This window comes from Anabrus simplex, chromosome 1, assembly GCF_040414725.1.
Source record: "Anabrus simplex isolate iqAnaSimp1 chromosome 1, ASM4041472v1, whole genome shotgun sequence".
NCBI lineage: Eukaryota > Metazoa > Arthropoda > Insecta > Orthoptera > Tettigoniidae > Anabrus > Anabrus simplex.
Genome location: NC_090265.1, coordinates 34,459,453 through 34,476,060, shown reverse-complemented (window position 1 = coordinate 34,476,060; position 16,608 = coordinate 34,459,453). Strand labels below are relative to the sequence as shown.

At 40.8% G+C, this 16,608-nt stretch overlaps 1 protein-coding gene across 2 annotated transcripts in view; it reads right to left on the bottom strand.

Annotated features, from left to right (window-relative positions):
* Positions 1-227: 227 nt before the first annotated feature.
* Positions 228-16,608, bottom strand: part of LOC136868861 (ankyrin-3) — a 65,218-nt gene continuing 48,837 nt past the window's right edge. For both annotated transcript variants that reach the window (XM_068225419.1, XM_068225420.1), the window contains one exon: positions 228-2,662. In XM_068225419.1, the coding sequence (XP_068081520.1) occupies positions 467-2,656 (2,190 nt within the window). In that variant the 5' untranslated portion in view covers positions 2,657-2,662 and the 3' untranslated portion in view covers positions 228-466. The remainder of the gene's footprint in view (positions 2,663-16,608) is intronic.

The following is a 16,608-nucleotide window of genomic DNA, read 5'->3' as shown; positions in this document are numbered from 1 at the left end:
TTGCCCCAAAAGACAAGCAGTTTATCTGGCATACTATTCATAACTTACGTGAAAGATGGGCAAAGTATGTAGAAGTCGACGGCCGATGCTTTGAATAAACAAAAAAAACAACCTTGAATATTACAAGTTTTCTTCACCCCAAATCCCAGCAGAAACTCATGCATACACCTGTTACTAATGCTAACAGCAATATCAAGGTCCACTGTAATAAAAATCAACTATCACTATAAAAATATTTACTAAAGATCTTATTTGAGGACAGTACAAAATCGTTAAAAGTATAACACACAATCATACTCATTTGCTAAAAATTTAAATTACAAAAGTAATTTACATTCTGAAGAATACTTGTACTTTCATAACAGGTACCATGTCTTTTACAGAATACAGATTCAGAACTCCAGTTCAATAAGCACAAATACTTCACAAACAAACACAACAGTAAGAAACATCACTTAGTTTTAGGTCAGTTTGAAGCCCACAATCGAGCATCATGCTGCAATAACAAGCTGACACAACCAAAATGACCTTTCCTAGCTGCTTTCATAAGCACGGTAATGTTCTGATTATTGCAGGCATTAACATCTGCACCATGGTCCAAGAGAACTTGCACGCAGTCCACATCTCCTTGAAGTGCTGCAATATGTAGAGGCGTCGCCTGCAGATTATCACAACTGTTGACATCGGCTCCTTTCTGAAGCAGAAGTTTTGCAATTTCAGCACTATGACCATACATACTACAGTGCAATGGAGACCAGCCCAAGTTAGATTTCTTATGTACATCTGCTCCCAAATCCAGTAACAACTTTGAACTCTCTACTAACCCTTCACGAGCAGCTAAATGCAATGGTGTATATCCTTCATCATCAGATTTATTTACATCTTTACTCCGCTCCAAAACCATCTTCAAACACTCTTCATCTATTCCAGCAGCAATGTGCAAAGCAGATGTTCCATGTCGATCAACATCTTCACAATCTATTTTGCCAAGAAATGCCTTGAAATATTCCACACCTTTTGTTGCAGCCACAGCTAATGGAGCAGGATTATCCGGAGTGGATTTGAACACATCTGCTCCATTTTCTATCAACAATTCAGCACAATTCAAATGGCCCGATAAGAGAGACTGATGCAATGGTGTTATACCTTGTATATCTTGAGCATCTATTTCACAACCGTAATCGACTAAAAGACGCACACACTCGTAGCTCCCGATACCCACAGCTAAATGTAAAGGTGTTTTTTGTTTATCAATGGTCTTATTTACTACAGCTCCATTTTGTAGCAGCACTTTCATACACCCACTCCTGCCTTGGCCAGCACTGTAATGTAAGGGTGTGCCACCATTAAAATTCATAGCATTGACATCTGCTTTGTATTCAAGGAGAAGTTCCACAGATTTCTCACGTCCTCTGGCGGCAGCTAGATGTAACGGCGTGAGTCCATTGCCATCTGTCTTAACATTCACGTCTGCACCTTTTTCTAAGACTAATTTCATATTGTCCGAGTTTCGCCCAGCTGCAACATGCAAGATTGTTACACCACCTGGACGAACCTCGTTCACATCTTCAGGAAGACACACAGAAAAAATGTCAGATTTTCCCATTGCTGCAAGGTCGAGTGCCATAATTTTATGATTGGCCACTGCAAATATATTGGCTCCTCTATCCAACAACAACCTGACAGAAGTTTTGTTACCCCGTGATATGGCAAAATGGAGTGGTGTCAGGCCAGCATTGTCCACGAAGTTAACATTCGCACCTTTATCCAGCAACAACACTAAACACGGCACTCTCTCGTAACGAGCAGCAAGGTGAAGCGGGGTGCTGTCGTGTTTAGCTTTGACATTGATATTTGCCCCTCTATCTATAAACGACTGCAGAACGTTTTTATGACCATGTTCAGCTGCAATATGCAAAGCAGTCCACCCTCTCCTGTTCTTAGTGTACATCTCAGCGTCTCTATCAAGCAAAAGATCAATGCACTTTGCGTGTCCTCTCTTGGCAGCAACATGAAGGGCCGTTTCATCGTTGTGGTCTTTTGCATCGACGTAAGCTCCCTCGTCTAGTAAGGCTTTTAAGGACTCATAATTGCCTTGCTTCGCCAGCATATGAATGGATGGAGCTTTGCTAACTTTCTTCCTATTCCATTTAGCTATTAACTTCATAAGACTATAATGAGCACCACTACTCATATCTGCCATTTCTTCCAGCTTAGTCACTTCAGCCCCATGTTTCAACAAAATGTCTATGACAGTCGGAGAAGAACCTTTAAATGCACACGTGAGAGCGGATATTCCAGTTTCAGGATCTCTGTAATTTATGTCCGCTCCATGTTTAAGCAATTCCTCGACGCACTCTGGCTCTTGATGGAACGCTGCGGCCATTAACGGTGTATACTCAGCATTCTTTTGGTTAAACAGAGTTTCGCTAAGAGAACTTTTCTTTTTTGCATTTGGATCAGCTTTATTTTCTAACAAAACGCGAACACAATCTGGATACCCCCTCTCGCAAGCGACGATCAAAGGAGTGGTGCCCACATCGGTATTGAAGTTAACATTGACACCCTGCTGGATAAGGCTCCTCACAACATCAGGGTTCCCACAAACCACCATTGCCAGTAGGTATTCTTCTTCCAAGGTGCATGAAACCTGCATTGTTACCTATAAAACAAGGACAGGAGATTTAAAAAGGAAGTACAGGATACAAAATTGCAAGTTATGAATTTCATATTGGGATCCATACTTAACTGAGTATCAGCTCATGAATGAATTATCTTGTAGAAGTCCACCTTTGTAATACAATTTGTGATTTATTAGAAATCAAAACCGATGTTACATAATGGTTTCGCCTAAATATATTAGGCATCTTCTGCTATGTTTTCTTAATACTAAAATTAAAATGGTTAACTAGTCTGTGGGCTATGATTAAAACACTATATAAAATGGCTTGTGACAGTGAAGGAACTATCATAGAAATACACACACTTACTTAAAATGAACACTTAGGTGCACTTGAAATTTGTGTTATTGTCTTAAAAGTACATTTGGATAAAATAATGCTTTGTAATGCTTTGCGTTGATCGTCTTTGACAGTTAATATTTGTAAACACTCAAGTACATTTGTAAGTACATTTCACAAACTTATATCTTCGTTGGATTAAAAAATGCTAATGTTAATCATGTCTGTACAGTCGAAACTCGATATCTCGAACCTCCATCACTCAAATTTTCAGTATCTCCAAGTAACTTCAATTTCCTGGCCGTCTGTCCCATTCTTCATCTGCAGTTATTTCTCTATTATTCGAAATTCAGTTACACGAATTTCTCGAAGCAAACGTTTCCTCCCTTGAAGCAAAAATCTTCTGTAACTTGACTTTTGTACAACACTGACTGTGCAATACAGCATTTGTAGTTTGTGAGGGATAGTTAAGAAGTAAGGAAAGTGTTACAGTAATGCATCCCTATGCAGACAGAGTAGAAGAGGAGACTTTGAGAGAAGGTTTTTTTCTGTGGCTAGATATATTTTTAAAAAGAGAGTCCCATGATGGTGGGAGAATAGTCCGCTTGATGTGATCACTCTTCTGTTAAGTTGCTACAGTGTGTTGCTAAATGTGTGTTAACCATTTTAAATATAATAATAAGACAACACGGTTGAAGATGCCCAATATATTTCGGCGAAACATGCGTTATTGTAATATGTAACATTGCTTTTGTTTTCTAATAAATCACAAATTGTACATAAAAGGTGCATTTCTACGAGATAATTATTTCATGCCCTAATACAAAATTATCGGAACTGTTTCATCTGCAAAATGAATGATTTATCAAATAAGTGCAACAATTGTTCAGCATTGTCAGGACCCTGTAGGTAGGACAGAATAGTTTCCAAATATAACTGGACTAAGAAAGGGAAATATGCTTTCACCTTTGTTGCTCATGATTATAATTAATAAAATAATGAAGGAATAAAAGAAAAAATATGGGGTCAGAAGTTGAAGGTGATGTATTTATGATGTGGGGAGCATATGGAGAGAAAGAACTAGGTCAGCTTGATATATTGAGCGAGTAAATTGTAATTATGGAAGGAAAATAAGCACAGAAAATATTAAGACAAAAGTATTGAGGAGAGGAGAAAGGGAAGGGAAATTGGGGGACAAGACCTTGAAATTGTGATAAGTTTCATGTACTTGGGAAACAAGCTGACAGGGGACTGGACATGAAGATCATTAAAAGGATACAACAGGGAAACCATTTTACGTGGGTGTGAAAAATTTATCTGGAAGAAGGAAGTGTAAAGGAGTGAAGTATATGATGTGCATTACTGCCCCATATTGACTGACATATGCAACAGAGACCTGACAATGATGAAAAGACAGGAGAGTAAAATCCAGGGAGTGGTGGGGGTGCTTTTTCTTCCAAGATGAAGTATAACCTAGTATCTGTCCTCTCTGAACAAATTAATTGAAACAAAATTAAAAATACATTTCCCAAGTAACAGAACCCTTCAAATTTATATGTGTTTGATCCACTCTCTCACATAATGCAAATGACAAAAGCAGCAGTATTCTCGTCAATGGCTAATACGAGTGTCTCTTTCCTTCAGGCTGAGATTCCATCTTAGGCTAGAGAAATCAGCGAGAAATCTATGAGGATGTGGGCCGCAGTGAATTTGGCACTAGAAGAACACACATGGTGGTCTTCCCTCGTTAGGAGTGTGCAGATCTATCCTCAGCCTACCGGAAACTACGGCCACACTCAGTGAAGGGCGGAAAGAGGACTGCCATATGCCAGTTGTATTTTTGAGGGGGGATGTAACCCAAAAAGCACAAATATATAAAAATAATTCCTGTGATCTCAGTTTTAATCATAATGCCTACTGCTCACGGTAAAATGTTTCGTAAAATTTGTTGCACAATTAATTTTATAAAAATTTGGTGAAAACAAGTTGTGTTATTCACGGTAAAATTATTTTATTAAAATCTGTGGAAGCACCAGGATGGCCACCTATGAACTCACTTCTGAACTAAGATGTGTATGTGCTGCTATCTATTGGTAAACTTTTAAACCAAGAATCAGCTGTTCAACTTACGGTGTGTTTGAGAGTATGGCTCCAACAAAGCAAAACTTGCTGCTTTAGCTGCAATTATATGTTGTACAATGGTAAAAAGGAAGAAAAGAAATGCCAGGAAATGCTGGACTTGGGATAGGATCAAAAGAAGAGAAGAAGGTAGAGAATTGCTGTCCTTGGTCGAAACTTAGTTGAGGTTAGAAGACCAGCATTCATATAGGAATTTGGCGATTGTGTTTTCTGCCTCTCTTCTTGCATTTCTGTTGTAGTAAAGTGGTGTTTTAACTTTGTACAAATAAGGATATTTCTGGTATTCGTCCAGGAAAACACTAAGAGCTTCCTTAATCCACCCGGAACCTGCCATTTTAGAAAAAAGTGTTTGTTTACAATCGAGCTTCACAATCTTCTCCCGACGTAGCGCCAGCATCATCGTGATGTCAGCTTTGCTGATTGGTTCATTTCATAAAATTAATTTTATGGAACAGAACATGTCCTACTTTATGAAAAGTTTTATCAAAGGTCTTATAAAACTTGAATTTGACCGTGCACAACAGAAATTTTATCTTCATTCAAATTGTCGAAGTAGGCACCTTTTAGATGTCGAAGTAGTAACTTAAGTAGAAAACATGCCTGAAGTAGGTGTGATTGAAGCATTCCGTTACCAGAATCAGATGATAAATCACTATCAACTTCTTTAAAGTCACTGCCCAATATGAGGGTAAGAGCTTCCTCCGCAGTATATCTTTCCTCGGTCATCAGGCCTTCCAAAATTTATAAGTGATTGAAAGCTAAATCGAGAAGCACAGGGGAGCAACTAGACGCGAAGTGAGTAGCATACTGGACACGTTGCTTTCATCTTCAAACTATTTACTCCAGTCATCTGGTCATCATAGCCATAACTATAGACTCCCAAGTCAGTCACGGTAGACCTCCAAGGCCGAACTTCCTCAGCGGTCTATCGTAGCTAAACGGAAAATAGTTGAAAGACACGGAACTTCTACAGCAGTCGACCGGCTATGAGGCACTGCTAGAGCAGTCGACCGGAGTGAAAGGGTTAATGCAGCAATTATTCTTCAGAATGTCTCAGATTGCACGGTTTCTTGCTAAAAAGTCAATTTTTCATATTTTCAGGGCTGCAAATGAGTGGAAAGAGAAATATAGCCTTGTTCGCCTTGAAGACAGAAGGATTGTGCAGAGTTTGCTTGAAGATGATGATGATGATGATGATGATGATGAAGAAGAAGGTGAGTTGTATACTGATCAGGAAGATGTTCTAAAAACTAGAAGGGGAAGTATAGGCAGTGAACAAAACACAGACAGTAGTGATGAAGTAGCAGAAAATGGCAGTACAGAGTTTCTAAGTGGTGGTGGTGGTGGTGGTGGTGGTGGTGGTGGTGGTGATGATGATGATGATGATGATGATTATGTTGTTGTTTAAAGGGGCCTAACATCTAGGTCATCGGCCCCTAATGGTAAGAAATGTAATGACAAAATAAAAGTTCAAAATCATCCACTGACCAAAATAAAAAATTTCATGAAAGAATGAATGGATGGCCATGAATTTAAAACAATCAGTGGATCCGACCCAAAAACTATCATAAAAATAGTATTACTGACCAGGCGACCACTTCTAAAGCACAATCCTGAATCAAGAATGTTAGTTGTCCAGTGGGGTTCAAAATCCAGGTCAACGGCCCTCATAATGGTACTTATAGCTAGTAAAGTAGTATTTGTCATGTTGGGGTACTAATCAAAAATAGCGTAAACTCACGGTATTCCACACATGACGGTACTACTCACAAGTAATATACATCGCACAGGTAACGCAGACCTATGGTGTTCCTGCTATTTGCTTTATGTCGCAGCGACACGTCTTATGGCGACGATGGGACAGGAAAGGCCTAGGAATTGGAAGGAAGCGACCGTGGCCTGAATTAAGGTACAGCCCTGGCATTTGCCTGGTGTGAAAATGGGAAGCCACGGAAAACCATCTTCAGGGCTGCCGACAGTGGGGCTCGAACCCACTATCTCCCGATTACTGGTTACTGGCCGCACTTAAGCGACTGCAGCTATCGAGCTTGGTATGGTGTTTCTCACATAATGGCGTCACTCATAGGCAATGAAAACCGATGGTACTCCTCACCTACGTGTACTAATCACGGACGCCGGTATTCCCATGGTGTTCCTCATATGGTGCGTACTAATCACAGGCAACGCCCAGACCCGTGGTGTTTTTCAGATACTAATCGCGAGTACTGGAAACCCACAGTGAACCACTCTCAGCTGCTACTAATCACAAACCTCTGGTGTACCTAATATAGTGGTACTACTCGCAAGTAAAGGTGACCCATGGTGTTCCCCGCATGATGGTACTAATCACAAGTAGTTTCATGGTTCTGATGCAATCATCCCTTGGTCGCCCCTTTTAGTCTCCTCTTACGACAAGCAGGGGATACCATGGGTGTATTCGTCTGCGTCCCCCACCCACAGGGGGTAGACAGAGAGAGAAAAGGAAAAAAGAAGGGATCCGTCACTTTGAAAAATGAAGTAACGGACAAAGAAAGGCAAGGGCCATGAAGGGCGTGAAAATGAAAGACACCTTAGGCCTCGAATACTCTAATACCGTCAGGGTCGGAAAAGAACAAAAGTTAACCAAGGGAGATCGGACAGGATAGATGAAAGTGAGGAGCCTGGCACAAGTAAGTGGAAGCAATGCCAGGACTCAGCTAAGGGCCCCATGGTCACCAACTCATACTCCCAAGTTGAGAGCCCCTTGGGCCCCTTTTAGTCACCTCTTACGACAGGCAGGGGATACCGTGCATGTATTCTTCATCTGCGTCCCCCACCCACAGGGGGTGTTTCTAAGTGGTGTAAAACTAATCCTCCAAGAAATATTCAAACCCGGTGACAAAATATCGTCACGCATTTACCCTGTGTGAAAGGTGTTGCGAAGTTTGCTAGAACACCTAAAGAATGATAGGAACTATTCTCTGATGACACAATGCTATCTACTATGGTCGAGTGCACTTAACGGGAAAATTGAACATGTTCAAAGGAACGACAGCAGGAAAGGGACGCTCGATCTACCGACCAAATAAAGGACCCAATTGGCATACTGTACTTAAGTGTTGCAAGGAAAAATATAACCTCACAAACACAAAGGAGATTTGGGCTAGCGATTAAAACGGGTATTAAGCTGTGCCGCTTGGTTATGTCAGAGAGAAGTTTTAGGTTCTTATTTATATTGCCTAATATCCATCGTTAGTTGATCTCATATCAATAAATTAGATTCAGTAATTTATATTCATCCTTTCGAAATGTCCTAAAATTAATTAAATCATTATTCAAAACTTCATAGTAAGAGCCAAGATATCTAGTGCAGAAGTCAACTTTCCCTCCACCTCTTCAAATGTCTTTCCTTGGGCAGCCACTGCAGTATCATCGGCATAGATGAAAAGCCTGGTATGTTCCGTTATGGGCTGATCATTAGTGTAAATGTTAAATAGCACAGGGGCTAGCACTTGAGGTAAACCGTTCTTTTGTACGCACCATCTGCTCTTCTTACCATGGAGAGCCAAGATATCTAGTGCAGAAGTCAGAAGTCAGGTGGAATCTTCTATTCTGGAGGAGAATACCAATACGAGATGTTAGCTGATAATCATTAATGAGCTGGTAAATTTTCCTCAGCAACTTCCTGTGGTTGATGGTGTCGTAGGAAGCTGTTAAGTCAACAAAGGCAACTCCTGTTACCTTATGCTGTTCAAAACCATCCTCGATGTGTTGAGTAAGGTTCAATATTTGACTGCAGCATGACTTTCCAGGTCGAAAACCAGCTAGTTGAGGAATTAACTTTCCTTCGAGGATGCCACTAATTCGGTTAAGGATAAGGCGCTCGAAGATCTTGAAACAATGACATAACAATGATACTGGGCAAAAGTTTTTAGGATCGTTTGGTTCCTTACCAGGCTTAAGTAGTGCAACCACTCGAGCTTTCCTCCAGAGCTTGGGAATATAAAGCTTAGATACACACTCATTAATCACTGTAAGCAGCCATTGCAGAGTGCTCCGGCCGAACTTCTTGATCTGTTCTACTCTGATATCATCGATGCCAGCAGCCTTATTTAATTTCAAGTTGGAGATGGCAGACTCTAGTTCATTCAAGGTGAAGGGTTCTCTGAGATTATAGTTCTCACTTCCTGGGGTTCGTTCCAGTTGCTCCCGTGTACTCTGACCTTTAATTTTTCCGTTCATGAGTAATTGGGTTACAATCTGGTCTGCTGTAATTGTGGTGAAGTTTCTAGGTTTTGTTGGGTCACCGCTGAGGTTTTTCAGGAGATTCCAGACTCGCCTCCTGTTCAACTTCATGTCCAGATTCTCTACCAGTGAGGTCCACTTAACTTTGCGATATGCTGAGATAGTTTGCAGCAATTCCTCACCAATCTGGATAGTTTCATCAGCAAATGTGTCAGCCTCAAAAAGATCTTTGTAATGGTTCATCAGCTGTTTGCTGTCATCAGTCATTCCTGGTAAATAATTTGTTCTACAACCTCTTGGAATGGTCCTTCTAGAGGCTGTCTGGACGCATTTGACAAATGCCTCGTACATCTCAGGTTGTGCTGGGATCTTGGCAACTTCTGTATCAAACTCGTTGGTGAATCATTCCCAATTGGCCTTATGAAAATTAAACCTTCACTTGAAAGGTACCTCCTCTGGCACTACCATGGCATTCACTTTGCAGATTACAGGTCTATGTTGGGTAGATGGGATGGGCTTACCCATCATCTTCACACAACTCCCAGGAACTTTTGATGACACGAAAATATTGTCAGGGTTGTAGCCTCTCTTCCACCGACCACTATTGAAGGATGCTGGTAGCTTTGGATCATAAATTAGATGAAGATCATGATTCTCTGCCAGGTTTCCAGTTTATCTCCACTGGTATCTGAATCTGGGTATCCCCAAGATGTGCTTCGGCAGTTGTAATCTCCAAGGATGAAATTTACGCCCTGGTACTTAAAGTTAGTAGGTTCTTCAAAGGTGAAGTCAACATTAGGAGGCTTGTATACAGAAGTAACGCTGAAGTGTGGCGTACATACAGAAAGAATCTCGATGTCATCCCTTTCAGTCAGTGAGGTTGATGTGATATTTAGGTTTGGTCTGGTGAAAATGGCACTACCATATTTATCATGGGGCCTTTCCAGAACAAGCTCCATGCCTGCGATTTTGGGTCGATGGCTGTTGTAGCCCCGGTGAGTCTCTTGCACTAGAAGGATGTCACATTTACATTCCTTACACAAATCAGCCAATAAGGTCTCTTTGGCACGCGAAAAACCCTCGATGTTTATCGAGACTATAACAAGTGGTCTTAAAAAGACGCTTTAGGATAATTACTACTTCTGTGTTGACCTTTAGTGGAAGAATCCACCGCTGCTAATTTGCAACGTTGCCCAAGGTGCGCCCGATTGTACTGATTTTTCATAGCGTAATTTATACAATCTTCGGGGAGGCCATCGGAGTTGCTACATTTTGGAAATGCTGACCGGACACGGAATGAAGATGATTCGAAACTTGGGATAGCATAATTGCCTCAGAAACGAAATGGCGTCACTCAGACGCCACGCGACCTTCTATGTCATAGAATTGTGAGCAACCACTGCAGGGATGAAAAGGACTTCGACAGAGCGCAATGGAAAACACTGATAAGGAGCCTTTACTTTCAGCAGATCAGAATGAGATGAGATGACAGTGGAAAGGAAGACTGAAAGGGACGTTAGATAACGGTGCTCTCTCTCTTCCAAACTGCTCAATGTGTACCTGGACAAGATTATTGGAATATATCCAAATGATGATGATGATGCTTGTTGTTTTAAGGGGCCTAACATCTAGGTCATCGGCCCCTGATGGTACAAAATGAGATGAAATGCAATGACAAAATAAAAATCCAAAATCCTTCACTGACCAGAATTCAAAGCGTGAGGACTAAGAATGAATGGATGGATATGAAGTTAAAACAATCAGTGCAGCTGACCCGCAAAGCCTCAGTCACAGAGACTGATGTAAACAATAGTATGACTGGCCAAGAGACTGCTTCTATAGTACAATACAGAATCGATGTTTGCAGTCGAAAGGGGTTCAAAATCCAAGGCATCGGCCCCTTATAATGGTTCTTATCTTTAGGAAAGTAGAACCATGGTATTTGTCATGTTGCAGTACTAATCAAGAGTAGCGTAGACTCACGGTATTCCACACATTATGGTACTACTCACAGGTAATGAAATTCGCACATGTAATACAGACCTATGGTGTTTCGCACATAGCGGCACCATTTACAGGCAACGCAAACCTATGGTTTTCATCACTTAATTGTACTAACCACAGGGACACGTACTATACTGTGGTGTTCCTTATATAGTGGGTACTAATCATAGGTAAGCCAGAACCCTGGTGTCGCTCATATAGTGCTACTAATCACAGGTACCGTAAAAGCCTAACCGCACGGTGCTCCTGCATGCTACTAATCACAAACCTATTTAGTACCTGACATAGTGGAACTATGCGCAAGTAATTGTGATCCTTGGTGTTCCCCGCGTGGTGGTACTAATCACAAGTAGTTTCATGCTTCTAATCCAATCATCCCTTGGTCGCGCCTTTTAGTTGCCTCTTACAACAGGCAGGGGATACCATGGGTGTATTCCTTGTCTGCATCCCCCACCGACAGGGGGTGATATATTATATATATATATATATATATCCAGATGGAAGAGGAGGAATATGCATTGGTGGAAAGAGGCAAGACTGAATTCGCGGATAACACGATGTTGTTAACAGTGTGTAAATGGGCTAAAAGTGGAATGAGAATTAATAAGAGCAAGACAAAGAGCATGGTGATAAGTGAAACAGCGAATAATGCAAACATCAAGATAAGTTAGGAAGACATTGAGGAAGTGTCAACTTTCAAGTATCTCGGAAGCAAAATAACACATGATATGAGATGCAGTCAGGAGGTACGGACTCGCATTGCTATAGCCAAGGCCTTCAACAGAAAAGATTCTCCTTTGTGGACACTTGGACATGGGGCTCAGTAAGAGGCCGGTGAAATGCTTTATTTACGGAGCTGAGACATGGATGCTAAGGAAGAGGAAAGATGACAGCAGGTATTGTAGCAGAATGGGAGGGACATCCGGTGGAAGGAAAATGTAGTGATGAGGAACTGGAGAGAATAAACAGGAAGCTAATAGATGCTATCCAAGAAGGAAGAGTAACTAGCTTGGGCACTGGCTGCGAAGGTTGTTGACAGATGCCCTAGAAAGAAGTAAATGGAAGGAAATGAAAAGGACGGAAAAGGTACCAGGTGAAGGACAGTGTAATAGTTATATTGCTTTTACGTCCCACTAACTAAACTTTTACGGTTTTCAGAAACGTCCAGGTGCCGGAATTTAGTCCCGCAGGAGTTTTTTTACGTACCTGTAAATCTAACGACATGAGGCTGACATATTTGAGCACCTTTAAATACCACCGAACTGAGTCAGGATCGAACCTGCCAATTTGTCAGAAGGCCAGCGCCGCAACCGCCTGAGCCACTCAGCCTGGCAAAGGACAGTGTTATGTATCACGAAACTACCAGCAAATGAGTAGGGTTGCAGAAGACCTGCCTAAGGCAAGAACACTCTGGTACACACGGCTTGAAGACAAGAAGTCTATTGCCGTAAGTTTATCAAACAGATTTTGTCAAAGTTTGAGAAAATCTATGTTGACACACTGGCGTCAAGACGAGCAGTGGTTGCGAGCGGTGTTTTGGCACATGAATCAAATGACAAGTTCAGCTTGCAATGACGCAGTGCTTCGCTTATCTTCATATATTAGATTCCCTTTGCAGTACAATTTCTAACAAGATACTCTGCAGGTAACTAGAGGCATGTACTGTTGGTAACAATGCATCTGTATTTCTGTGTGACACTGGGATTGTTGAACAACAGTTTATTTGCATTGGTATTCAGTATATATTATGCAGTAGAACCGGTTTCAAAGTAATTGCGACGAGAGATTGAAAGTGCTTGTAGACATTGTTTTAGATGGCGATTATGGCAATACTGATATTTTGGAAAATGAATCCGAGTTCAAGGATAGTGGTAGAAACAGTAACAGTTACTGAAGTGAGCAGAATTATTGAAGAATGTGAGAGGGAAAGTACCACCCCAGGTTCTTCCAAACGTGCGCGGCCAGTGACACAAAAGAACTGTAGTGACTGGAAATTGGAGAAAAAAGACTAATCAATTTCGTGGATACAGCGGTGTTTCAAAGCAGCTTACGAAAAATTTGTACACCGCCTACTATCCGAAATTGCAATTTTTTAGAGTACACTGATCTGATTTTTTTGAAATGATTTCAAATGAAACATTTGTACCACAGCCAGCAAACACTCAAGGAATAAAGAACGGGGTAAGTCACAAGCTTCGAGGGCATGAATGTGAAATTTGAGTGAATTATCTGCATTAGTTTTTATTTTATGCACGTTTTCGTGTGACAGGTACAATCAAACTATGGGCGGAAACTTATATCTGATTCCACAGGTAACAATGTGGCCATTTATTGTGACTTGAATTGGTTAAACTCTGGTATTTTGATACAACAACGTAGCTGATATTTTAAGTATAAATATTGCATTACTCGGCTATGGAAACTCATCCTTTATACCTCCTTTCATTTTTGAGAGTCAAAATTAAAAAATCTAGGAAATGGAACAAATTCCTCAGTATTATTACATGATATTAATTTCATTATTTAGCCTGTATTGTCAACCTTAATCAAGTGTTATAGAATGTTTTAAGAAGAAATCTATCTTTACAATACTGGAAATTATATATTCCTTCGTAGAATAACATCAGTGGCACACACTTAACCTACTCCTTTCAGTCATAATCCCCTCAATCTCCCTTCAAACAGAAGCTGCTCGCTCCCCTCTCAGTTGTTACAAAATAGTTTTGTTTTTGCTAATGGCTTTACGTCACACCGACACAGATAGGTCTTATGGCAACGATGGGATAGGAAGGGGCTAGGAGTGGGAAGGAAGTGGCCGTGGCCTTAATTAGGTACAGCCCCAGCATTTGCCTGGTATGAATATGGAAAACCATGGAAAACCATCATCAGGGCTGCCGACAGTGGGATTCGAACCCACTATGTCCCGGATGCAAGCTCACAGCCATGTGCCTCTAACCGCACGACCAACTCGCCCAGTACACAAAACAGTTTAGCAGATTTTGAATTTTAAAAATTCAGGTTACTCAGTCAATAATTTAATATTCTCAGTTGGAAAAATTAAATTTTCCTAATGGGCACTTAGTTGTTGACTTGGATGAACATGAGTGAAAATGAAGATTTTTTAGCTTTGTATTAATAATATTCAACTAATGTGCTTCCCCGCCAATAAGTTACTGTTTATATTAACACGTTCACTCCCAGCTCCCCCTGCAGGCATTTAATCGTGCAGTCCAGCGGTTTTTAAATGACGTGCTGACTCAGAAGGTAACTCGTAATGCACTGCTTTAACTTACTATTACTCCTAAATTGGGAGGGACATGATCAGAAGCGTAGGTAGTACAGGAAGACGTTGAAGCTCATGAGATATCAGAAACAGCTGGTGAGGGAGCTAAATCAAGCAAACCCTCTTCTTGACCTTGGAGATTTAGTAGACTGTCTGCATGAATGTTATATATGTTATTTTTTTCTGTGGATTTGGTTTCTTGCACAGTTGGAAGCAGCAGAATAAAGTGCAAATTAAAAGATAGAAAAAACACTTTCTTTGGTTTTCCAAATTAAGGGGTATAATGCCAGGTATTAGTTTTAGTTTCTTTCTGCCGAATTTAGACTGTTTCAACCATTTCAGCGGGTGCATTGTTGAAATCATACTTATTGTTTTCTTGTCCTTCCACACAACAAGTAGCACTTCCCCATCTCGTCGTAATGTCATCTCACCTTCATTTACTGTTGTTGGTGATGCTTAAATTCTTTTAATAATAATGTTATTTGCTTTACGACCCACTGACTACTATTTTTTTTACGGTTTTCGGAGACACTGAGGTGCCGGAATTTATTCCCGCATGAGTTCTTTTATGTGCCAGAAAATCTACCGACATGAGGCTAACGTATTTGAGCACCTTCAAATACCACCGGACTGAGCCAGGATCGAACCTGCCAAGTTGGGGTCAGAAAGCCAGCGCCTAAATTCTTTTGGTAGACCCATGTTTTGATGGATTGTCCCATATATGGCAGCGTTTTGCTCCATAATTCTTTTGATAACTGAACACGGTTATGATAATTTTCCATGTAGATGGAATATGCCAAACCTAGGTAGAGGTTTAGAAGTTTAAATACTGTATCATGGAGACTGATTCCACTAGCATATATACAGCTATATTACTTTCAGTTCACATACATATCCACTAGGATATTCACAAACCATGTGGACCATTATTCCATATTTCGTGATCTTACCCCGATTGTAAACACGAAATTGAAGACGCTCTCTCCAAGCAAGCATTCCAAAGGAAACTGGTCACTAAGCTGTTCTAAAACAGACATAATTTTGTAGAGCCTATCTGCACTACTCTTGTAGCGCCTGTTGTCACTGAAATAAAGGTATGACATTATACTTTTGAACCAGTTCCTAGGCATTGTTTTTGAGAAAATTAGAGTTTGAAAAGTGGGGTCAACTGTTCAGTGCATTTTTATATCTGGCTTCCTGATAATACCAGTAATAAACGTAACCCCTAAAAATATTTAATTTCTGACAATGAAACTGGTTTCAATGTCAACAGTACTGAATAATATGTGAATTGGCAAGGTGTGGTACTAATTACTTGGTCTGTGTACAGATTTATCTGATTACAAACATACGTGATAAAATCATTGGTCAAAAATGTACTGACGGATCACATCACATCGTCACTGCTGTGAACATCAATATTTAATCCTGCACTGGCCATGAACTGTGGTAAAGTGGGGCGATAAGCTTAGCGACACATTAGACACGATTGGTATGCCATTGTCAGTGCGAAATAAACAAGTCTCTGTCTTCTCATCTTCATTATCACTGGAATCTAATTCTGGAATAAGATCTTCACCCGAATCTCCTGCTTGCAATAACTCGGCCACTTGCTCGAGAGATTATAAAATGTTTATTTGCCATGGCTATTCATTACATCACTCAGTGCCACTTGAATTCCAACTGCACACTTCAGAGAAGCATTGGCTACTGAGTGTATGATTCGAAGCAGTGTATTGTTTCATTCAAGTGTCTGAGTGAATCGAATCACAGGAACGGTGAGCTCCCGGCACATGATTCAGCTCACTCGCAGCAGACAGTGCTGAGTGGCAGATCAGTGAGACAAAACAAACGGACGATTAATTATTGGTACACTGGACGTTGGCAAGGGGGAGAACTTCCGCTGCAGCGAGACATACAGAGCCATGGCACACTGATAGAATCATACACCTGCTCTCAGCTCATTTCAAAATAATACCCGCTTGCATTCACTGTCCT